Here is a 24,708-nt window from a genome sequence, read left to right on the forward strand (position 1 = left end):
GACAAATAGCTTGACTTGGCTGCACATTTCCAGATTGATGACTTGACGAGTCACAAGAAGAAGTTGTCATCATTTGGCTGACACTCGTGGAATTTGATCCTGAGCCGACTGGAGCTTGAGGACAGGGTTTTATTTCTCTAAGTGGCTGTTTAGCTATTGCTGTGTCCATAGAATTACTAAAGCTAATTCTGTGTGAAAATTGAATTTGGGAGTATAGACACCAATGGCAATCTAATTAGTCATATCCCGAATGATCTTGTCTTCATCCCTGTGTAAGGTTCACATCAAAGGATCTTGTATGGTGCCCGTCAGACGCCACAGCTCTCATGTAAATAATGCCATTTTTTTTTCTCTGATCCAGACATTGAATTCAAACCTTTAATCCTCCCTCCCTGTTGCTTCTTTTTCAGAGTCAAACTGAAGATAATCCAGGCAGCAAAATGGATTTGTCTGTAGGTGTGTATCACTCCACAAAAAAGAATGGAATGTATTGTTGTTAATGATGCCGCGTTGGATCCCTGCTCAGTTTGAGTTGGGGTGGGTGCTATTCAGCAGACGTGAAGGACTGTCCTACACACTAGGTGGGGGTTGAAAACTCAAACAGCTGCAGGATCCAGGAAAGTCCTGTAAATGAATGGTGTGTGCCAGGTATGAGAAAGTGGGAGTTGGAGGCCACTGGTTACTCTGGGTGCGTATGTACCCATTTACAGGATCTAGGACTCAGCTTTGTCAGAGCTTTCAGTTTACAAGCAAGGCCAGAAATACATACATGGACAACCCGATACTTAAATACTGGAAGCTAATTCAGATTTTAAGAACTGCGGTGTGTGGAGGTGCCTGGATGGCCCAGTGGGTTAAGCCTCTGCCTATGGCTCAGGTCATGATCTCAGGGTCCTGGGATCAAGCCCCACATTGGGCTCCTTCCTCAGTGGGAAGCCTGCTTCTCCCTCCCCACCCCCCACCACCGCCTGCCTCTCTGCCTACTTGTGATCTCTTTCTCTGTCAAATAAATAAATAAAATCTTAAAAAAAAAAAAAAAAAAAAAGAATTGCGGTGTGTGGCCAAACAAAGTATCCTGTGGCCCTGACAGCCTCTGCTCTCAGCTTGCCAGTCCCATCTGCCCTGGGATGTTGCATTATTGACGAGCTCGCCCGCTGCAAGTGGGCCAGATGCGGCATCTGCCCTTCATCTGTGGGGTCGTCCCCATGACCCTGTTGCTCACCTTGAGGAACTAAAAAGAATCAAACCAGGAAGAAAGACAGTCCTGGGTCATAAGGGAGATAGTCTTTGATCTATGATATTTTAAAATCTAAGAATAACAAAAAAGCATGCTTCCAGGAGCACTGATCATGTCAGCGTATGATAGCAAATTTCCAGAGCGGCGAAGAAAATGAGGAATAACCATGGTACTTAATGTGTTCAACTCTGATTTCTAAATTCTAGAGTAACAGCTGTGCCTCTTAGGCCTTTTTATTCCCAATAACTGTTTCACAGCCCCACCTATTTATCTAGCAGATGCTAAAAGGGCAAGAGACAAATTTTCTCCCCCAGGACAATTGAATCTATGAGCAAGTGATATTCATCAAACATGTCAATAACTGGTGGGAATATTTTTTTAGCCAGGTTTTTACCGGGTCGTGTCTGAGTCTCTCTCTCAATCCTCCATTGAAAACAAGCTACAACTGATATGGGTTTTTTAAAAAGGAATAAAAGGGCCCACGTGCGCTCGAGGGAGGGTTCCCCAGCAGCCTGAGCCAGTGAGATCCCTTGTGGGCTACACCCAGCACCTAAGGGACAAGAGTGGGGCTGGTAACTCCTTGTCGTGAGGGAGACTTTGGTTCTTGAAATTTTCACTTCTGTGCTCTTTTTCAGGGAGCCTTCCAGATAAAAAATTTGACGTGGACAAGCGAGCGATGAATCTCGGGGATTTTAATGATATCATGAGGAAGGATCGATCTGGGTTCCGTCCACCTAATTCCAAAGACATGGGAACCACAGATAGTGGGCCTTATTTCGAGAAGGTGAGTCAAATCCTTTGTTTCAGACAATAATTCATGTGAACCACTTGGGTTCCCATTTGTTCTTTTGATAATCAGTTCCAGGAGAAAGCATAGAATTACTGAATTAATTAATGAGCAAAACGCAAACATCACCTGCATTTAAGTGGTGACATAAAAACAGTCACTGTCAGCAGGTGATTAGGCAGAAGCCAGAACCATCTGTCTTTAGTATGTGAAGAAGGTCTGAGTCTTTAGAAATTTTATGAAGTTTGGAAGGGGTGGGGGGATGAATGGTCTGACTTTTTACAGTATGGGAAATGCACACTCAAAACATGTAGAAAAAATTTGAGAGACAAATTTATTCTGAATTCTTTTCTCTGCTGCTGTACAATGAGAAATTAAATTTGGGATCTTGTGCAAACAATCCCTATCTCCTAAGGCCTTGCCTTCCAGCCTCAGAACTTTCTCTTTTGTTATTTCTAAGAGAGTTCCTTTGTTCTTTCTCCATGTCCCTAGTGACCTGTTTTTAGTTACAATGGGATACTGTCCAAATTCTCAACTACCTTATTTAAAGAAGTCGTTTATATCTATTTATTTTGATTTTTATCAAAAATGGGGGAAGTAATTCCTTGGTTGAGAATACTGCTTTGCCATGGCCCGGGCTCTGCGGAAAGCAATGAAAACCAGAAGTTTTACGCTGATGCTGCTGTTCCAGGCAGCAACAGGTTCACAGGAAGATGACTCTGGCTTCTCTTTCAGCAGCCACGTAATCAGTATTAGAAGCATAAAAGTAAAGTATCTGGCAGTTTTTATCCTAGGGCAATGGACAGAATGTGTTACTGATTTAGAGAATAAGAAAAAAAAATCTGTATCAGAGATGATAGATGGTGTCTTTTGGGCCAAGTATAATGACTCTTATCAAATCCAAATTCCATCCTCGTTTATTGCTAATACACTCTAACTCTGTTTGTTCCTAGTGTTTCTCTCTTGTCCCTTCTTGCATTCTGTTGCTTCACTAACCAACACTCATTGTGATTGGCTAACTCCTACTACTTTTCAGCTGACTTTGCCTTTCTCCAATCAAGATGGGTGCCTTGGGGATGAGGCTCCCTGCTCTCCCTTCTCCCCTTCTCCCAGCTACAAGCTGTCTCCCTCTGGTTCCACACTACCCAACGTCAGCCTTGGAGCAATCGGCACAGGGCTCAACCCCCAAAACTTCGCTGCTAGACAAGTAAGGAGGCCTCTCAAATTTACAACTGCTTGGCTGTGGCCTCGCCTTGGCCCTGGTCTGCAGTTCATTGCATCATTTGTCTGTCTTGGGAAATTTGTTGATTACTGAATGCACAGAATGATACTAAGTATAGGCTTTAGATCTCTTAGCCCGCAGAACCCATCTCTCCTCATACTTTCTCAACATGGATTTTATTTAAATCTGTTTCTTTTGTCTTCTCATTTTTGGTCCTAAGTTCACATTTAAGAAGTTAAGTGAGTTCCAAGTTAAGCTAAGTTCCTAAGAACTAGTTTAGGAAAATGTTAAAGAGGCTATGTAGGTATCTTATGTTATCTAACTTAGCAACTATTTGCAATTCTTAACCTTGGATTGAATGGCAAGTGTTTTGTTTTTTTTTCTTTTTTAAGATTTTATTTATTTATTTATTTATTTGACAGACAGAGATCACAAGTAGGCAGAGAGGCAGGCAGAGAGAGAGGAGGAAGCAGGCTCCCTGCCGAGCCGAGAGCCCGATGCGGGGCCCGATCCCAGGACCCCGGGATCATGACCCGAGCCGAAGGCAGAGGCCCCAACCCACTGAGCCACCCAGGTGCCCCGGCAAGTGATATTTTGAAGTCCTTTCACGTTAGTAAAACTTCTACTTAGAAAATAGCAGCAAAGCTAGTAAGCGTAAATACTGGAATGTTACAATATCTTAAATTCTAGTGTCTTTAAGGGTAAAATACGATAATTACCCCGAGAGAGGTAATTTGATAGGAGAGAATGAAGTTTTGGGAAGACTGGACATTGCTCAGACATATTGGCCTGTTTGCTAGGGGCGGGCCTCAGCCCTCCCGAGGGGGCGGAGGGGAGACGAGCACCAAGAGTGAGACTGGCAGGGTAGGCCCCTGGGGCCCCCTCCCCTCCGTGGGCCTGACACAGTGCCACAGGCCTCTGTTACCCCACAGCAGCTCGAGGGTAGTTCTCAGGGAGAAAACCAGGAATTTGGAAACAATTCTGTGACACTGACTCCAGTGATATTTTCCTAGCCACAGTTCTGTGACCACTTACTGTCACAGTGACTCTCACCTCATGATGTCATGGAAGGACATTTAATTTTTAATTGTATCCATTCTGTTTCCACATACTGATTTTCACATACAAGTGAAAGGATATTATAGAACACCTCTCACACCGTAGTCCTCAGTTGCACACAGGTCTTTCATACACTTTAATTATTGCTGTTAGCACATTTTAAAAATGGATCATATGATATCCTCGTGTTCGGTTGGTTATTTCTGGTTTGGGAGTTATGGGTAATTTCTTGTTTTCTTTTTTTATATTTCTAGTGTTTTTCTTAATGCTTCCACAGAGGACATAGACATATTTTGCTTATATAAACAAGCAAGAAATAATTATATCAGTGGTTTGGGGCAGCTCTCTTTTTGGAGTGAAGTATAGAAAATATAAAATAGTCCTAAACTCTTGATTGATGATTACAAACATGCCTACAGGATCATGTGTTTATCAAGAGCCATTAGTATATAATTTTTATTTTATTTTATTATCATTTTTTATGATTTTTATTTATTTAACACAGAGAGAGAGAGAGGGAGAGAGAGAGAGAGAGATGGATCACAAGTAGGCAGAGAGGCACGCAGAGAGAGTGGGGGTAAGCAGGCTCCCTGCAGAGCAGAGAGCCCGATGCGGGGCTCGATCCTAGGACCCTGAGAGCATGACCTGAGCTGAAGGCAGAGGCCCAACCCACTGAGCCACCCACGCGCCCCTGTAATTTTTAATATAATAGACCAGCCAAAGTAGCTGGCACTGGGCTTGAAGAAAAGGTCATTCCTCTTTGGGGTTTTTTTTTATCCTAAAAATGGAATGCTGCAAAGTCCATTGTGAATCCAGTGGGTACGCGTGTCGTGGTTCTTTTATACCATTTTCATTCAGCCTTAATATAGTTCATAATTCATAATTAAAAATTAAAATGGAAGATTTTTATTTTCAAATCACAGATTACCGTCAGCTTGGTAACTTGGTTTATAATTTATATGCCTTTCTATGTTAAACACTACAGCTGAGGCAGCGATCACCATTAAATACTAGGACTCAGGTCAGCATAAAAGCCTTGTATTCAGCAGTGAAGCTCTAGAAATAACCAGATAAGCTGCCGTGAACATACATATAAGCATTGGATGACCATTTTCCTAATTTCTAAATACAGTCTTAAAAAACTATGTATGATTGCCACTAGCCATGTTATCCCAAGCCAAGAAAACAAATGGCAGTGCCAAGGCTCCATATTTAAACAGAAAGAAGGTGTTTTGGATAGACCGCTATTGACTCATCTGTACTGTTAACCGTATCAGACGTATCACAGGGCTTGATACGGCTTTAGAGACACTTGATAAAGCAAACTTAAAACCTCTGGGCAGTGGGCAGGGGGTGGCACCTGTCCACTGGGAATGCGCAAATAGGGCCTGATTTTACAAAAACGAAAAAAGGCAAATTCCTTCTAATATTTCTTACCAAAAGAGGGGTTGGAATGTAAAGCAGTTTTGGACTTTTTAAAACATGGATTCTGACAAGGACTGCAGCTACCAGAAATCCCACCATCTGAGGACCCAACCATGAATAATTCAATCTGATAACAAGGTCATTACTTTTATAGTAAAGTGTGAGAATGATCTTAGCAGAATTTTCTCAGTGAAACAGATGTTTCCCATGTTCTTGAGAATGATCAGTAGGTAAGCTACCAGCTACCACGATCTTGGAAAAATTAGAGCCAAACCATGTCACCTTAGAGTGACAGTTTGATTAGTAAGGCAGGGGAAGTGGTGACATTACAACTTGTAGAATTAAAGGTCTTTTCATGTTTAAACAGTCTTTGGGGAGATTGGAAATTCATGATGGATCTCTGATTTTCTTTTGTGAGATATACACAGATTTTGATTGCCTTTTCTACTTTATGTTCATAGCCATTTTTATTTTCAGTGCTTTTAAGTTCATTAATTTCCTGGTAGCAGTCCCTTAATCTATCTTGAATCATTAAGCCATTGAAATATCTTTAGTGTTCTAGAACTTAGTGGTGCTGTTACAAAATTCCTTCTTAAAATTACCTTATTCCCCACTGTGCCAAGGATAAGACGGTGACTTCAGTTCAGAATACACATACTTGTATTACAGTGGAAGGGCTGTCTTCACCAAAGATACTCAGTGGGATGTTGTCAAGTATATGGAATTGGTGGGTCATGACATTTGCATCCTATAGACTAGCCCTTTATTGATTTCTGGGAGTACAGAGAGGGAAGTTTTAAGCTGGTGGTGGACAGACAGAATGGAAAATTAATGTGACCTGCTCATGGGGTCCATCAAAGAGTGTTTAATGTGTTTTCAGAACATAGAGGTGGGCTTAGTTAATTTGAATGTGAAATAAGGAAGAAGGTTCGGGGAAAACTTTCTTTGTGAGGATGACCTCTGAGCTGGGCCTCAAAGAGGCCAAGTGAAGATGGTGTAGAAGCTTTCCTCAGACAGAGGGAACAGTGTCAAGTTCTTCGCTGAAGGGCTTTTTCTCGCTTGAAACAAGTCAGAACAGAAGGGCCATCTTATAACCCAGTTTTGTGTAGCTCTTTGATTGGAATAGTCTAGAAGTACTCCAGTGAGTTGATGCTCCGGGAATCAGGGAATTAAGCTTATTTTTAACCAGACTAATGTTCATACATTGGAATGAGAGGTTACAGGTGAGTAACGGGTTTTTTGGTGTCCCAGTAATGGTTTTTCACCTTTTCCCTTTTCTGCCTTTTTTTTTCTTTTTCTCTTTCTTTTTTTTAAAAACCTCACTCTTGATTTAGATTTTCTCATCTAGCAAAGAAGGGATCAAGCAGACCCAAGACAGGGAAGGGTGTTCAGATCTCAAGTTGGGTTCTCATGGGGCTGGACTACAGTTTGGTGGCACTGATTCCATGATTGACCTAATCAATTCAGAGACATTAATGTCCTAGTGTTGTTTTAAAGTTGATACTATTCAGATGGCTGCATTGTACTCAGGTGCCTTTTCAAGATGGAGCTCAGATTATTGGACTTGAAAATAAATTTGGTAAACTCAATCTTAAAAAAAAAAGAAAAGAAAAAGAGCAGTTGAAATAAACACTATATTGCCTATACCTTTCAATTACAAAAAAAATTTGTGCATTTTTTTTTTAACGTTTGACCAAATTTAATCCTTCTGGTTGTAGAGTGCATCCGACTGCAGGGGTGGTGGTGCTGTGTGCATGATTTGATTTGAATAATTTCCCCCAAACATTCCAAGACCAGGAAATTTTTAGTTAGAAAATTCTGTGATTCCATGGAACACAGGCTGTGATTCTTCTGAGGGATAGAAAACCAGAACTGTTTCTTTTTTGCATTTTCTTACATTAACAAAAAGCCTTACTGTTGCCGTTCGTTTACAGGGTGGCAATCATGGTTTGTTTGGAAATAGCACAGCACAATCGAGAGGTATGCACACACCGGTGCAGCCACTAAGTTCTTCTCCTAATCTCCGGGCGCAAGTGCCTCCGCAGTTTATTTCCCCCCAGGTAAGCAATTTTGTGTTTCCACAGTTCAGTAGTAAAGCCTATCCAGGTGGTTATCAGTCACCAACAGGCAGGTTTTATGGGCATAAAAGGAATAATAGTTACCTAAATGTCTAAAATGTAAAAAATCCAGATCAAGATTTGGGGGAAAAAAAAAAAAAAAAAAAAAAAACAAGCACATGCAGGGGGAGGGGCAGGAGAACCAGGCTCCACACTGCGCAGGGAGCCCGACTTGGGTCTGGATCCCAGGACCCTGAGATCATGACCTGAGCCTAAGGCAGACGCTTAGCTGACGGAACTGCCCAGGTCAAGCCACCAGATCAAGATTTTTAGAAAAAATGTCAAACTCAGTTCTTTAATGTATCATACATACAAAGATGTTTTTGCTTGAAAACCATTCTGATTATATTCCTTTTAGATGTCTCTATATTTTTCTAATGCTGCATTTGTTATTTTCTTTGCGTGCAAATAAAACTACTTTGTAAATCCCGATGTGTCAACACTCTGAAGTCAGTTGCCCTTGAGGATCCACCAGCACAGAAGCGGGAGAATAGCCAGGCTCTGGGTTACTCTGAGAAATTTTGAGGAGATAGATGTTGAAGTACTAACTAGGTGCTCTGGAATGGGGTTTGGAACAAATGAAATGGCAGAGACTTACTCTTGGAGCATCTCTGTGTTGTGGGGTATAGTCTTTGGGGAAACCTTTTAGGTCCGTTTCTTAGTAGGAGATGCGCCGTGAGTTGTTGGCAAGGTACGGGGAGAGGTTTGTGCCACAAACTGTCCCTCATACCTCTTTGTGAGAAAATGGGTCTGAGGAGCAGTATAAAAGCTATGAGTCCGTGTAAGGATTCAGCAAGTGACTTAGTCTCCTTAGAATGTCACTTCAGGGGCGCCTGGGTGGCTCAGTGGGTTGGGCCACTGCCTTCGGCTCGGGTTATGATCTCAGAGTCCTGGGATCGGGCCCCGCATCGGGCTCTCTGCTCTCTCGGGGAGCCTGCTTCCTCCTCTCTCTCTGCCTGCCTCTCTGCCTGCTTGTGATCTCTCTGTCAAATAAAAATTAAAAAAATTTAAAAAAAAATCTTTAGAATGTCACTTCAGTGAACTAAGATAAAGAGCTCTGACTCTGTCCCATCCTCTAGAAGGGGTTGGGACACTTACTAGGTCCAACCATCAGGTTATGAAGGGTCGGGTTTTGTTGCTGTTTTGTTTTTGAAATATCTTGTAAGACTTAGGCTTAAAATATTTATTTGAAACCATATCCTATAGATTTCAGATTCTGTGTTTGACATTAGGTCTGTAACTATCTTAGCAGGAGAGGAAATGTTCATCACGTCACCCTCCCGTCTCCATGGTCCTGTGCCAGGGGTCTGGGAGTCCTCTTGGTGTCTCTCCTTCCTCGCCCCTGTCTCTAAGTCCTGGTCATCCTCCAGGCCCCAGGTAGCCGTCTGTCCTCTAGACAGAGCTGCTCCCAACTTTCCCAGTGCTCCACGGTCACTGTGTCTTCCTGACTCCCAGCACACCCTCCAACATGCCTGGTGTCAGGCCACAGTCCTGCGGTTATCAGATGTCTGCGGTATGCCCAGTGGTGGTGTTGGCCTTGCACAGACGAAGAAACTGCCATCTCCTGTCATACCCTCCTGGAGTTGGTGGGGGTGATGGCAGAACAGTCAGCAAATAGGCACCATGATCAATGTTACATAGAAATGTTCAGCGCAGTTTGGGAGTTGGGTGAGACCTCGCACTAGGAGTGGCATTTAAGCTGGGTCTTGAAGAGTGAGTCCAAGTTTGCTGAGCACCACCGGGGTAAAGGTGACTTCTAAGCAGTAGGAACAGCTTGGACAAGGAGTAGTCATATCTGGAAGAACACGGTATATTTGGGAAAATGCAGTCGATTTGAATAGTTAGGTTGAGGGGCGTCTGGGTGGCTCAGTGGGTTAAGGCTTCTGCCTTCAGCTCGGGTCATGATCCCAGGACCCTGGGATCAAGCCCCACGTCAGGCTGTCTGATCAGCAGGGAGCCTGCTTCCTCTTCTCTCTCTCTCTCTGCCTGCCTCTCTGCCTACTTGGGATCTCTCTCTCTCTCTCTCTCTGTCAAATAAATAAAATCTTTAAAAAAAAAAAAAAGAATAGGGGCGCCTGGGTGGCTTAGTGGGTTAAGCCGCTGCCTTCGGCTCAGGTCATGATCTTAAGGTCCTGGGATCGAGTTCCGCATCGGGCTCTCTGCTCAGCAGGGAGCCTGCTTCCCTCTCTCTCTCTCTCTCTGCCTGCCTCTCCGTCTACTTGTGATCTCTCTCTGTCAAATAAATAAAATCTTTAAAAAAAAAAAAATAGGTTGAGGCAGTTCCATGGTATAACAGTGAGCACTCTGGACTCTGAATAGTTAGGTTGAGCTTGTTGAAGCACACAGAAGTGGTCTGCAGTGGAAGAGGAAAAAACAAGTCAGGAAGTTCGGCACTGATTTCAGAAAAGCTTTGTTTGCTAAGGAGTTTGGACTTTGTTCCTTGGAACCATTATCTGGGTTGCTACTTAAAAATACAGTTCCCAGGTCTCTCCCAATCTACTGAGACAGAATCTTGGGAGAATCACCCCCTGGTAATCTTTTTTTTTTTTTTTTTTTAAGATTTTATTTATTTATTTGAGAGAGAGACAGTGAGAGAGAGCATGAGCGAGGAGAAGGTCAGAGAGAGAAGCAGACTCCCCGTGGAGCTGGGAGCCTGATGCGGGACTCGATCCCGGGACTCCAGGATCATGACCCGAGCCGAAGGCAGTCGTCCAACCAACTGAGCCACCCAGGCGTCCCCCCACCCGGTGATTTTTATCTGCACCCTAAAGTTTAGTTGCTGTTGCCATAGATACTGCAGCATTGGGCAAGATTTTTCAGCTGAGTGGCAATGCAGGGAAACTTACGTTTTAGAAAATAACATTGATGGAGATGGAGAGGACATGTTTGAATGGCAGACATACTAGAGCGAAGGACTCCAGGTAACGTGGTGGCAGCAAGATGGTGTGATTAAGATCGTGTGAAGGTGGGGCGCCTGGGTGGCTCAGTGGGTTAAAGCCTCTGCCTTCGGCTCAGGTCATGATCCCAGGGTCCTGGGATCGAGCCCCGCATCGGGCTCTCTGCTCTGCAGGGAGCCTGCTTCCTCCTCTCTCTCTCTCTGCCTGCCTCTCTGCCTACTTGTGATCTCTCTCTGTCAAATAAATAATAAATAAAATCTTTAAAAAAAAAAAAAAAAAGATCGTGTGAAGGTCACAGATGACCTTCATGCTGTGGAATGTCGTGGTCTGTTCTCCAGTCTCCTTTATTAGCGTATCAGCCGCATCTGACATAGGATCGCGCCCTCCCTTCAGAAACCTTTCATTCATTTGGCTTTGGGACACCTTGTACAGTGGTTCTCCACCTGCCTTTCCTTGTCCATCTCCTTTGCAAGTTCCTCCTTATCTCCCCAGCATGAAACATCAGAGAGCCCCAGTCTGAGTCCTCCAGCCTTTTCTCACCACCTGCAGCCACTGCTGAGTGATTTTGCCCCATGGGTGACTCTTAAATACTCTTAAAGACTATCTTCAGGGGCGCCTGGGTGGCTCAGTGGGTTAGGGCCTCTGCCTTCGGCTCAGGTCATGATCCCAGGACCCTGGGATCAAGCCCCACGTCAGGCTGTCTGCTCTGCAGGGAGCCTGCTTCCTCTTCTCTCTATCTCTGCCTACTTGTGATCTCTGTCAAATAAATAAATAAAATCTTTCAAAAAAAGAAAAAAAAAAAAAAGACTGTCTTCAGCCCAGATCTCTCTTTCTCAATTCCACGGACCTCTGGGCATCTCTATTAGGAGGTCTTACAGGCACTTCAAGTCAGCGTGTCCAAAACAGAACGTGTGATTCCATCCCATACTCCCTTCTTTTTTTTTTTTTATTTTTTTAAGAAATATTTGTCTTTTTCTTAGGGTTTTTTGTTGTTGTTGTTGTTTTGTTTTTTTGTTTTTTTTTTTTTAATTTATTTGAGAGACAGAGATCACAAGTAGGCAGAGAGTCAGGCGGGGGAGAGGGGAGCAGGCTCCCCGCTAAGCGGAGAGTCCGATGCGGGGCTCAATCCCAGGACCCTGGGATCATGACCTGAGCTGAAGGCAGAAGCTTTAACCCACTGAGCCACCCAGGCAGCCTCCCATACTCCCTTCTAAAACATCCTCTCCCTCCGGGTCCGTGGCGCTCCCATCCTCCAGGTGCTCAGGCCACAGTCCTCGGAGCTGGTGCAGAGTCCCCTGAGCTCACATTCAGTCCACCAACAAATCCCCCTTCAGAGCTCTGTCCCAAATCTGTTTCCTACCACCTCTGCTAACAGGACCCATGGCAGGTGACCACTGTTTCCCTCCCAGAAGTGGCCTCCTGATTGGTCCCGCCCTGCCTGCCTCCAGTGTCTTCTCCACCCAGCATTCTGGTAATCCTCAAAAACTACATGGTTCAGGGTGGCCCACCGCCACCTGAACCCTTGAAATGTGACCAGCAGGTGGAAGAACTGAAATTTTAATTGATTTAAACTTAAATAGCCACACCTGGTCGGTGGCTACTGAACGAACATTCTAGATGCATCACGGGAAGTTAAGGGTAAATCATGTTACCACTTTATCCTCTCACGGCTCCCTCTCTCCCCAGCTCTTTACTGTGGGCTTCAGTGCTCATGGTGACCTCCCCACCCCAGACACCTGCCACTCTCCCTCCCATTAGCTCTGGCCTGTCTAGTCATCGTGCCCTAGGGCACCAGGTGTGTTCTGGAATGCTGTTCTCGCAGATTGCCACGGGGCTCCATCCGTACCGAGGCGCCTTCCTGGAGAGGCTCTCCCAGGCCGGTCTGTGGACCGTACAGCCCACCGCGGTCGCTCTCCCCACCCGCAGGCGTGTGCTGAGCTTCACAGTGGCCGAGTCTGTGTCTGCCTTTGTTCACTGCTGGATCCTGAAATCCACGACTGCGCAGGGCACGTATTTTGAGTAAATACATGTCGAGTCATGGGAAGATGCATTTCAGAATGATTAGGAAGTGGAATTGTTCAGGAAAGCACAGTTCACTTAGTCTGAGAGACCTAAGGCTGCCAGTCTCTGTATGACCTATGATCTGCTCGGTGTGGGGAAGTATTTGTGTTCCCATTTTCGAGATTTGTTCATTTAGCAAAACGTGGTTAATGTTTATTTGATGCATAATGGGGGCAGAATATTAAACGGTAGAAACCTCAGTTTTTTTCCTCACATTTCCATATCTTTTTTTTTTTTTAAGATTTTATGTATTTATTTGACAGATCACAAGTAGGCAGAGAGGCAGGCGGGGGAGGGGGGAGGCAGGCTCCCTGCTGAGCAGAGAGCCCCATGCGGGGCTTGATCCCAGGACCCTGGGATCATGACCTGAGCTGAAGGCAGAGGCTTAACCCACTGAGCCACCCAGGCACCCCTTACATTTCCATTTCTTAAAAAAAAAAAAGCAGTTGGGTAGCTCTATTTTTTATTTATTTATATATATATTTTTTAAGTAAAGACAGTATAATAACCACACTGAAAGTTTGGATAACAGGAAAAAAAAAAATTCTTCCAGGAACCCCCGACCCAGCTGCAGTGACAGGGATTATTTTTACAAAATCCCCTATTCAGACCATTCGTATACTGGCATGGTTTTCACATAATGACATTTGTGGTCACTGTATCCTGCTGTTTCTGTTAACTTTGGGTCATACCTGGTATTTTCCCTGTTACAACATAGTTTTCTATCAATCATTTGTAACGAAGAAGGCATAATATTCAATTGGGTAAATTTACTTTTATTTCCTGAAACATTGTCGTCCCCATTATTGGATATTAAATTTTTTCTAATTTTTCACTGTTACAAATAATGCAATAGAGAAACCCTTATCCGTAGATCTCTTTTTTAAAATATCTTATTTGTTTATTTATTTATTTGGGAGGGAGAGAAAGCATGCATAGGAACAGGGGGGAGGAATAGAGGGAAAGGGAGAAGCAGACAGTCTGCTGAACAGGGAGCCCAGTGGGACTCGATCCCGGGACCCCAAGGTCATGACCTGAGCCAAAGGCAGATGTTTAACCAACTGAGCCACCCAGGCGTCCCATCCATAGATCTTTTATGCAGCCTTATACATTGATCTTTGCCCATGTTATTTCCAACTTCAGTTACCCAGAATGAAATGTATGGGTCAAAAGACATGAACACTTAAATTTTTTAATGTATAATATCAAATTTTACATCCATTTTAACTGTCTTATCAGGGCAGTCCATATATAATGTGAACCTGGAAAGGAGACATTGAAACTCACCGTTAAGATTTGCTGCAGGTGTTCCAGGTCTTGGGTTTCTACCTTGCCTCTTTCCTCCTGTTACTCAAATATTCCGAAAGTAACATATTCTACCAGGCTCTTGTCTTGCTTTAAATTGCTGTCATTTTGCACCTGCAGTGCTTCGGTAAATGCCATATTGATTCCAACTAGATCTGCCCTTTCTCCAGCTCAGCTGGAGATTGAAGGGCTTTTAAGCCAGAATAATTAAATCCCTGCTACGGGAATGTGCAAACCTGCACTTTAATTACTCTGCAACCCAGGCATGAATAGCCATTTGCCAGGAGCCTAGTGGTGCTTCTCTCTGGTCCTTTTGTATTCATTGGGGAAGAACAGTGTTTAGTCTGGGGAAGGGAAAAGTTGGGCAAAGCTAGACAGGAAGTCCTAGAAGGTAACCTTTCTAGTCTTTATGACTGTCAGTTTATGGCACATTGGAGTTGCTGGCCTCCAAATTAAATTTAAAGAATAAAACACCTTGGGGTGCCTGGGTGGCTCAGTGGGTTAAGGCCTCTGCCTTCGGCTCCGGTCATGATCTCGGGGTCCTGGGATTGAGCCCCACATTGCATCAGGCTCTCTGCTCAGCAGGGAGCCTGCTTCCCTCTCTCTCTCTCTCTTCCTGCCTCCCTGCCTGCTTTGTGATCTGTCAAATAAATAAATAAAATCTTTTTAAAAAAAAAAAAGAATAAAACACCTTGTGTTAGCATTTTTTTTACAATTCTTTCCATATCTATCTTTAAACAGTATAGTTTGACTTAGACTTTTTTTTGCGTTTTATGTAACAAAAACATGCAGTATGTAGCCTTCTCTTCTTTCACTTGACAGTGCTTCTGAGATTTCCCCATGTTGATTTGGGCAATTTGGTTCATATAGTACTCTGTTACATGAATATACCATCGGTTATTTATCCCTTCCACTACCAGTAGACATTTGGGTCGTTTCCAGATTTCTGCTATTACGAGCAGTGCTGCTATGAATATTCCTATATTTGTCTCCTAGGACGAATTTGTTTCCTAGGGTACTGCTGGATCACACACATGTTTTACTTTGAATGGTGGTTTCTTTAGCTAATTTCAAGGGATAGGAATATTGGAGGTGGGTGGGAAGCATGGGCTCTTGGCAAACCATGGCATACGTTCTCAAGACTGAAGAGAAATGGGTTGATCGGGAGACTAGCTAATTTGTTCAGTAGAGCTTTTAAAACCAACAGAGAAGTGGGAAGAAAGGAAGGCTCTGACAATGGCTGTTTCTTTGAGAGGTTGGCAGATTGGAAAACAAAATAAGCAGAATAGATTTCCCATGAATCATAGAGTCCTTTCCCTTCAAAAAGGAAATGAGAAACAATGCTGATGGCCTGGGAGCAGCAATGTCCCATAGAAATAGCGCACAAACCACATAATGTAACGTAAGGTTTTTGGTATCCACATTTAATAAGATAAAAAGAAACAGGGGGGCACCTGGGTGGCTCAGTGGGTTAAATCCTCTGCCTTCGGCTCAGGTCATGATCCCAGGGTCCTGGGATCGAGCCCCGCATCAGGCTCTCTGCTCCTCCGGGAGCCTGCTTCCTTCTCTCTCTCTGCCTGCCTCTCTGACTACTTGTGATTCTGTCTAAAAAAAATAATAATAAATAAATGAATAAAATCTTAAAAAAAGAAAAGAAACAGGTAAAATTCCACTTAATTTTATATATATATATATATATTCTTTCTTTTTTAAGATTTTTTTTTTTTAATTTATTTATTTGACAGACAGGGATCACAGAGAGGCAGGCAGAGAGAGAGAGGGAGGAAGCAGGCTCCCTGCTGAGGACAGAGCCCAACTCTGCGCTCCATCCCAGGACCCCAGGACCATGACCTGAGCCGAAGGCAGAGGCCTTAACCCACTGAGCCACCCAGACTCTCCAACATATATATATATTCTTTAACCCAGTATAGCTACATTACCATTTCAACCTGCAATCGGTGCTTAAAGGTTATTATTGATATGTTTACTTTTTTATTTTAATATTAAGCCTGTCGTGCTGGCTGTAAAATCGGTGTGGAAGCACAGTGCACAGGAGTGGTGTGCACACGCTGAGCTCACATTTGCTAGGCCTCCAGCTGTTAACACAGAAAATCCAACAAGCGTTCCCATTGGTTGGCAACCCTCAGCATCTCGTAGAGAGTAGAGAGGAAACAGCTGGGAGAACTGTTACTTTAACCCAAAATACTTCCCAAAATGACAGCATTGATAGGCTAAGTGAAAGTGGCTGAGATCTTGGAAGAAAACGAGTTGGTGAGCCCGGACAGGAAACATGACTTCAGACGTTTCTAGACTAGAAAGTCTGAAAGGAAAGGTGGGCAGGTATTCTTGAAACTGGTAGAGACGGGGACTCAGAAGCACCAATTTAACTCGGTTATGCTAAAGAAAGATCCAGTGGAAAGACCCAGTGGGTCTTCTGGTGAGAGCTTTCTGATGACTCAGATTTTATTTATTTTTTTTTTTTTAAGATTTTTATCTATTTATTTGACACAGAGAAATCACAGGTAGGCAGAGAGAGCTCCCCGCCGAGCAGAGAGCGATGCGGGGCTCGATCCCAGGACCCTGAGACCATGACCTGAGCCGAAGGCAGAGGCCTAACCCTCTGAGCCACCCAGGCGCCCCTGACTCAGATTTTAAAGGGGTATTTTCAAAAGATGGAAAGTAAGGGTAGCAAGCAGGGATGAATATGTGTAAGAGTTGTGTTGGGGGGTTGCACCATAAACAGACTTGCAAAACAGCAGGCATATTGGAAGAGCTTTTAGCGTTCGGTTTGGTGTGGTTCTGGTGACTGGGAAAAGAATCCCTGCTTTGGACTACTTTGTATTTGTATTAAATGATTAAATAAAAATTAAATTAAGTGAAAATAAAGTTTTTACCGCTTTTGTCTTCTCCATTAAGAACAAAGATGTTCGGGGCGCCTGGGTGGCTCAGTGGGTTAGGCCGCTGCCTTCGGCTCGGGTCATGATCCCAGGTCCTGGGTTCGAGCCCCGCATCGGGCTTTCTGCTCAGCAGGGAGCCTGCTTCCTCCTCTCTCTCTGCCTGCCTCTCTGCCTACTTGTGATTTCTCTCTGTCAAAAAAATAAAATCTTTAAAAAAAAAAAAAAGAACAAAGATGTTCAACCAAAAGGGTTAAGACAAATTAAATCCTACAACAGAGAGAGAATTTGTGAAAAGAATTGCTGAGCCCTTCTATGATCTTGGAGGAAGTCTGAGGATCTTCAAGGGGAGTTTAATAATGACAACTCCTCTTTCTTGCACAAATCCTGAATTTTTAAGACAAGATGAAGGTATATGGGGCCAAAATATCCCCTTTACCACTGAGAAAGCTGATCTTGGAGTATGTGAGCTTCCTAATCCTGAATTACAAACTTAGACAGTAGTAACTGGAAGAGGGCAACCCTCCCTATAGGTTTACTGCCAACAAGAAAGGGCAGGATGCCCGGAGTGTGATGAGCAAGGTGAGTCCCCCTCCCCAACAAGGAAGTGAGGAGAATGGGGACGTTTTTAAAATAATTTTTGAAACAGTAAGGGAAGTGGCTTAGACTGATGAACTTGGTGCCAATTCTAGGCAAGATTCTAGACTAGATATCAAAAATATGGCTTTTTGAACGTCTGTGATAGGAAATCAAGAATCATAAATTTACTAATAAGTCTTAACTGATTTTCTTTATTAATCAGTTAAAAAATCGCAGATTATAAGAATGATAGAGTTGTTGTCAAAATCCTTATTTTGACAAGCCATTTGACAAGCTGTCTCTTTGTTTTAGATAAGATGTATAAATGTAAGTTAAGTGCTGAAACAGTTGTGTGGATTAGTAAATGATTGACTATTCCCAGCCCGATCACTTTCAGTTGGAAAGAAGTTTTTACTGACATGCTACTAGATTATCTTAAGCTCTGTCACGTTCAAGATTCCCACCAACGACCAGATAGGGAAACACAAACTGGGAATAAGTGGAATAATAGGTTAGAAAAGAATTCGGTGGAGTGACTGTTAATAAGTTAAAATACCATATTCACGGGGTACCTGGCTGGCTTATTACGGGAAGCGTGCAACTCTTGATCTCAGGGTTATGAGTTCCAGCCCCACACTGACTGTAGAGATTACATTAAAAAAAATTTTAGGCAACTGAGTGGCTCAGTCAATTAACTGTCTGCCTTTGACTCAGGTCATGATCCCAGAGTCCTGGGATTGAGCCCCACATGGGGCTCCCTGCTCAGCAGAGAGCCTGCTTCTCCCTCTCCCTCTGTTGCTCCCCCTGCTTGTGCTCTCTCACTCTCTTTCTCTGTCAAATAAATTTTTTTAAAAATATTTTATTTAAATCTGGTGCGCCTGGATGGCTCAGGTCATGATCTTAGGGTTGTGAGATCAAGCCCCACGTCAGCCTCTGCACTAGTTGTGGAGCCTGCTTACAATTCTCTCTCTGGGATGCTTGGGTGGCTCAGTTGGTTAAGAGTCTGCCTTTAGCTCAGGTCATGATCCCAGGGTCCTGGAATTGAACCCCACATTGAGCTCCTTGCTCAGCAGGGAGCCTGCTTCTCCCTCTGCCTCTTCTTCCCCTGCTTGTTCTTTCTCTCTCTTTATCTCTCTCAATATCTGACAAATAAATAAAATCATTTTAAAAAATTCTCTCCCTCTCCTCCTTGTACTCACTCACTCTCCAAAAGGGAAAAAAAAAAAAACTTTTCTTAAAAATTAAGTCTTGGGGCACCTGGGTGGCTCAGTGGGTTGGGCCTCTGCCTTCAGCTCCGGTCGTGGTCTCGGGGTCCTGGGATCGAGCCCCGCGTCTGGCTCTCTGCTCTGCGGGGAGCCTGCTTCTCTGCCTACTTGTGATTTCACTCTCTATCAAATAAATAAAAAGGAAAAAGTTGAAAAAAAAATTAAGTCTTAAAAAAATAAAATACTTATTTAATAGGTATTTATCAAGCATCTACTATATGCCATATACATAAAGATAAGATCCTAAGATCAAAACATAAATTAGTACAATTCAACCTGCTTAAATATTACATAGGAGAGCAAAACCTAAAAATATTACGATTTTAATTGACAGTAAGTTTAGTGTATGATTGGGAGTTAGGGTGCAATCATCATAGAAACGGAGATCTCAGGCGTTGTTAAATAGAAGTCTGGCTTTTAACCGAACGGTTAGTGATGGCCATGTCTACTTGGTACTCGACTGCTCTAGAAAATGACTCTCTGTCTTGGGCTGTGCATTGAGAATTGGATGAGATACGCATGAAAGAATTCCTCATGTTTAGTCTGAAGATGAGACACAAAGAGCTATAATCGTCTCTCGACATTTGGAGAGCCGTCCCTGTGGAAGGATACGAGCATTTATGAAGTGCAGTTCTAAGCCTTTGATGTGGATTAACTCATAACATCCTCAATCACCAGAGTTAATATTATTATTCTAATTTTGGAGATAAGGAAAATGATGCTCAGAAGGGCTAAGAGTCACACACCTTAGCAATGGGAGCCTGTGCAGTCCGCCTGCAGCCCTAACACGTGACCAGTGTGTCGCCCCCCCACCATGGAAGGTTCATTATGTTCTCTGTGGCACCAGCTGATTCAGTAGGTTCAGAGAACGAAAGTGCAGGGAAACTCACTTCAGCTCCGTGCAAACATCTTAGACCAGCAGTCTGAAGGTGCAAGGGAGTCTTTTCTCTGTCCCTGAGGGTTCTGCAGCCCAGCCTAGCTCACTCCTGAAGACCGTGGAGAAGGAGCAGGTTGAGTCATCTGACCTGTTAGGCTCCTTCACTCTGCCTCTCTGTGCCTCCCAATGTTTGGTGTGAGAAGTCATGAATTGAAACTCCAGTGTCTCTTACCTACAGGCTAATGTATATTCCTTATGTGTATAACAGAAATACTTTTAAGCATTTATTACTTTTGTGAAGTTTGATATACTTTTTTTCCGTTTCCAGTAACAATTTCTCAGGTAAAAGTCGTATTGTCATTAAAACTTTTTGTCTTGGGCGCCTGGGTGGCTCAGTGGGTTAAGCCGCTGCCTTCGGCTCAGGTCATGATCTTGGAGTCCTGGGATCGAGCCCCGCATTGGGCTCTCTGCTCAGCAGGGAGCCTGCTTCCTCCTCTCTCTCTGCCTGCCTCTCTGCCTGCTTGTGATCTCTCTGTCAAATAAATAAATAAAATCTTTATTAAAAAAAAAAAAAAACTTTTTGTCTTGCCGAAGTCTTCCTGATTGTAAGTTCATAATTTTTTTTTGTAGAAAAATTGAAAAACCTAAATAGAGAATTTAAAAGCTCTTTTTCTTAAAAAAAGAAAAAAAGATTTTTATCTTGGGCTGACTGGTGGCTCAGTCGGTTAAGCATCTGCCTTCTGCTCAGGTCATGTCCTGGGATCCTGGGTCAAGCCCTGCTCAGCAGGGAGTCTGCTTTTCCCTCTCCCTCATCCTGCTACTCCCTCTGCTTGTGCTCTCTCTGTGTCTGTCAGATGAATAAATAAAATCTCCTTAAAAAATTTAAAAGCAAAATAAAAAGATTTTATCTTTAGGTACTCTACTCCCAATGTGGGGCTCGAACTTAGAACCCCCAAGATCAGGAGTTGCACACTCCACTGACTGAGCCAGCCAGTTGCCCCTAAAATTAGCTCTTAACTATCTCACCACTCAGAGATAACCATTGTTAACACTTTAGTGTATTTCTCCTGATCATTTAATATTTTTCACAAATACTTGTCAAGGAAAATCGTGAGTGCTTGTTTTAGACCTATTAAGACCTTCTTACGGGCGGGGGGGGGAATGTTTTATTTTGGTAAGTTCTAAAAAATGCATCTTTTTTTTCTTGTTAGGTTTCTGCCTCAATGCTCAAGCAGTTTCCCAACAGTGGCCTGAACCCAGGTCTTTTCAATGTGGGGCCCCAGTTATCTCCTCAACAAATTGCCATGCTGAGCCAGCTTCCACAAATTCCCCAGTTTCAGTTGGTGAGTAGCAGATTTTCCTCCTATAGCTTAAAAAAAAAAAAAGGCTATTTGCTTTTTTTTCCCCCTTTAACTTTGATTTGCTTCGTTTTATGCATGTTTAAGGGTCATATGAACTCAACTAGAAGTAGATGTGCCCAGTAGACCAGGAACAGGAAGGTCCTTCCCTCCTAAGCGCTTGATTCAGCCCCTGTGCTTTGGTGCACAGCTCACTGGGGTGTCTTAGTAAGTCGAGCTCAGGAAACTTTGCTCCTCTCTCCCCTCCCCTGTTTTGTAGGCATGTCAGCTTCTCCTGCAGCAGCAGCAGCAGCAGCAGTTGCTACAGAACCAGAGGAAGCTTTCTCAAGCCGTGCGCCAGCAGCAAGAGCAGCAGGTAGGCAGGGTTGGCAGGGTCCCTCTAGTGCTCTGTGTGAGGACTGCAGCTCGGCGCCTCTGAGAGCCCAGCACCAGCCACCTGCGGTCTCTGCTGGGAGGGTCGGGGTGCTGGCTTCTCATGTGTCCCTTTTCCCTCCGGTTCCCCCTCACTCTGGCCTCCTGGCCTCCAGCTGGCTCGGATGGTGAGCGCGCTCCAGCAGCAGCAGCAGCAGCAGCAGCAGCAGAGACAGCCTGGCATGAAGCACTCGCCCTCTCATCCCGTTGGGCCCAAGCCACATCTGGACAACATGGTACCCAACGCTCTGAATGTGGGGCTCCCAGACCTTCAAACCAAAGGGCCAATACCTGGATATGGTTCTGGTAAGTGGTCAGTAGTGCAGATCACCTTTAACAAAATCCGCCAGTCACGCGCTGAGCCTCTGGTGGAGCTCGGTCCTCCTTAACCCCTGTTTGCTCAGGAGCCACACGAGAGAGAGGATTCTCATCCTGGCCTTACAGCCGATAGCCTAGAGTTCTGATGGTGGTTGAAAGCTGACCACACGATGAGTAAATCTCAGAGCTGTGCTTCCGACTTCTCTGGGTCCAAGGGGGTCTTTTACTATTTTCAAATGGCAACCTGCTCTTCTGCCATCAGGAATTTTTTTTTTTTTTTTTAAGATATTATTTATTTATTTGACGGAGAGAGAGCACAAGTAAGCAGAGCGGCAGACAGAGGGAGAGAGAACCAGGCTCTCTGCTGAGCAGGGATCCCAATGCGGGGCTCGATCCCAGGACCCTGGGATCATGACCTGAGCCGGAGGCATACATTTAACCAACTTAGCCACCCAGGCGCCCCTGCCACTGGGAATTTTTGAAAGCCAGTTGAAACGTTTGTTTGCGCTGTGAGTGCCACACGCATCTGAAGTTATAATCTGTTAGAATATGTACAGGCTGAGGTGTTTAGCTCTACTGCTAAAAGTTCCTTCTTGTGGAGAAATGGAGAACTAAATGAAGCTCGGGAGACAAACTGATAGAATTCTTCTGATATTAGTATTTCATCTGATTTAAATAGAATTAGCTCAAGTAAGGTTATACCTTTGACATTCATCAAGAATTTGTTGGCAGGCAGACGGTAGCTCTTTCAGAACCGGGGAACGTGTGGTAAGCAGAATCCAGTCCATGAGGCAACAGTGACTTAAAAATAAAATGTAAAAATTAAAAAGGTACCACACACCACAGCGGGTTTTTTCTCAAAGTGATAAGATTCAGGTTTTATTTTGGTAAGGAAAATACTGTTCTGTGCGAACTCAAAAATAAGAGTCAGGGAGACCTGAAACCCTTGGCTCCTAGGAAACAAAGCGACTCTGGATGCATAGTCCTGCGCTCTGCTCTACTTCTGTGGGGTGCACACTGCCTGCTGGGTGTCCACGTGCGGAGAAGAGCAGGGACTTCCAAGGATGCCTTGATCCTGATCCTGGATAGTTTTAAGGGAATTAATTTCCAGACCCACCAATGGCATTGTTTCTTTAAAATGGTCTGATTGAGAACTGACTTAAATTCAAAATAACCTTTCTTCTACTTGACGTAAAAGAAGAGCAAACTCTCCACCAGCTCCTGTCTTACTAAGGCCTGCCCATCTTGGGTGTAGAAATCCAGGGTGCTAAGCAAGGGGGAAGCCTCCCATGATGACTAAGGAGGGTGTCATTAACTCTATGTTTCCAGGCTTCACCTTCCCCCTTTTTTTTTTTTTAAATTTTATTTATTTATTTGACAGAGATCACAAGTAGAGAGGCAGGCAGAGAGAGGAGAAAGCAGGCTCCCCGTTGAGCAGAGAGCCTGATGCCAGCCTTGAGCCCAGCACCCTGGGATCATGACCTGAGCTTTATAAAGGCAGAGGCTTAACCCACTGAGCCACCAAGGCACCCCAAGGCTTCACCTTCTTACCACGTTTTCTGTTAAGGATAAAACGAAATAAGAACCTGGGTATTTTGGTATATGTCCAGTTCCTGTGAATTTAGATGCTGTATATGATAATAAAGCAAGGTAGCTTTGCTTATTCCATCCCCTTTTGGCAGAGAGTGCATGGTTCCCAGAGTAGGGTCTAGTCATACAAAGCAAAGTGGACATCTGGAAGCCCCGGGCAGCTTTTCCACATGTTGAAATATACAGTTCTTTTGAGCTCTTCAGTCTCATCCCCTATGTCCATGTCTTAGGTGGAAAGAAAAGTATCTTCAACAACTTGAGCAACATAGGTTAGTGACACAGATATCTTAAGTACACATTTTTTCACAATTTATCAGATAAAACCTGTGAATAGACCTCTTATGTGCTTTTATTTAGGCTTTTTTTTTTTTATGGCTGAAGGATCAGAGTTTTATATACATACAAACATATTACATTTACTGAAGAAAAGGCATATTTTTTATCATATTTTTGTTTCAAAGTAACTTATAAATTTAACTATGCATTATAATCAAAATTAAGTAAGGAGAAAAACATACTTACTGATTTATGTCCATTTGGTCACTTATGAAACAGTAGATAAATTTTATTAGGTCTTTATCATATTAATTGTGATCTGACCACTTACAATCTGCCTTATAAAATACACTTTGCAATTTATTTCACAGTTAAAAATGTCCTTAATTCGGGGCACCTGGGTGGCTCAGTGGGTTAAAGCCTCTTCCTTCGGCTCAGGTCATGATCCCAGGGTCCTGGGATCGAACCCCGCATCAGGCTCTCTGCTCAGTGGGGAGCCTGCTTCCTCCTCTCTCTCTCTCTGCTTGCCTCTCTGCCTCCTTGTGATTTCTGTCTGTCAAATAAATAAATAAATCTTTAAAAAAAAATGTCCTTGGGGCGCCTGGGTGGCTCAGTGGGTTAAGCCGCTGGCTTCGGCTCGGGTCATGATCTCAGGGTCCTGGGATCGAGCCCCACATCGGGCTCTCTGCTCAGTGGGGAACCTGCTTCCTCCTCTCTCTCTGCCTGCCTCTCTGCCTGCTTGTGATCTCTCTCTGTCAAATAAATAAATAAAATCTTTAAAATAAATAAATAAATAAAATTTTTAAGATGTCCTTAATTCCTTAATATTATGACATTTATTTGAATTGAAAAATACGTTTTGGGATTCAAAGTAAATCTAATTTGGCTGCCTGTTTTGAATAACTAAATCTATAGCTATAAGATTTTGATGAGAATATACGTAATGCATATAGAGAGGTTAAATTTTTTTCAAAAAGTGTATAGCAAAGATGTAGTAAAATGAATACTATTTCACTTTTCCTACTACTGA

General features: G+C 43.6%; 1 protein-coding gene across 10 annotated transcripts in view; it reads left to right on the forward strand.

Annotated features, from left to right (window-relative positions):
* TNRC6B (trinucleotide repeat containing adaptor 6B) overlaps window positions 1–24,708 on the forward strand; it is a 263,359-nt gene that overhangs the window by 210,047 nt on the left and 28,604 nt on the right. For all 10 annotated transcript variants that reach the window (XM_047741007.1, XM_047741002.1, XM_047741000.1 and 7 more), the window contains 6 exons: window positions 411–456; window positions 1,873–2,021; window positions 7,665–7,790; window positions 20,937–21,068; window positions 21,343–21,438; window positions 21,611–21,800. In XM_047741007.1, coding sequence (XP_047596963.1) covers window positions 411–456; window positions 1,873–2,021; window positions 7,665–7,790; window positions 20,937–21,068; window positions 21,343–21,438; window positions 21,611–21,800 — 739 coding nt within the window. The remainder of the gene's footprint in view (window positions 1–410; window positions 457–1,872; window positions 2,022–7,664; window positions 7,791–20,936; window positions 21,069–21,342; window positions 21,439–21,610; window positions 21,801–24,708) is intronic.

The sequence above is a fragment of the Lutra lutra genome, chromosome 8 (assembly GCF_902655055.1).
Source record: "Lutra lutra chromosome 8, mLutLut1.2, whole genome shotgun sequence".
NCBI classification, from domain to species: domain Eukaryota; kingdom Metazoa; phylum Chordata; class Mammalia; order Carnivora; family Mustelidae; genus Lutra; species Lutra lutra.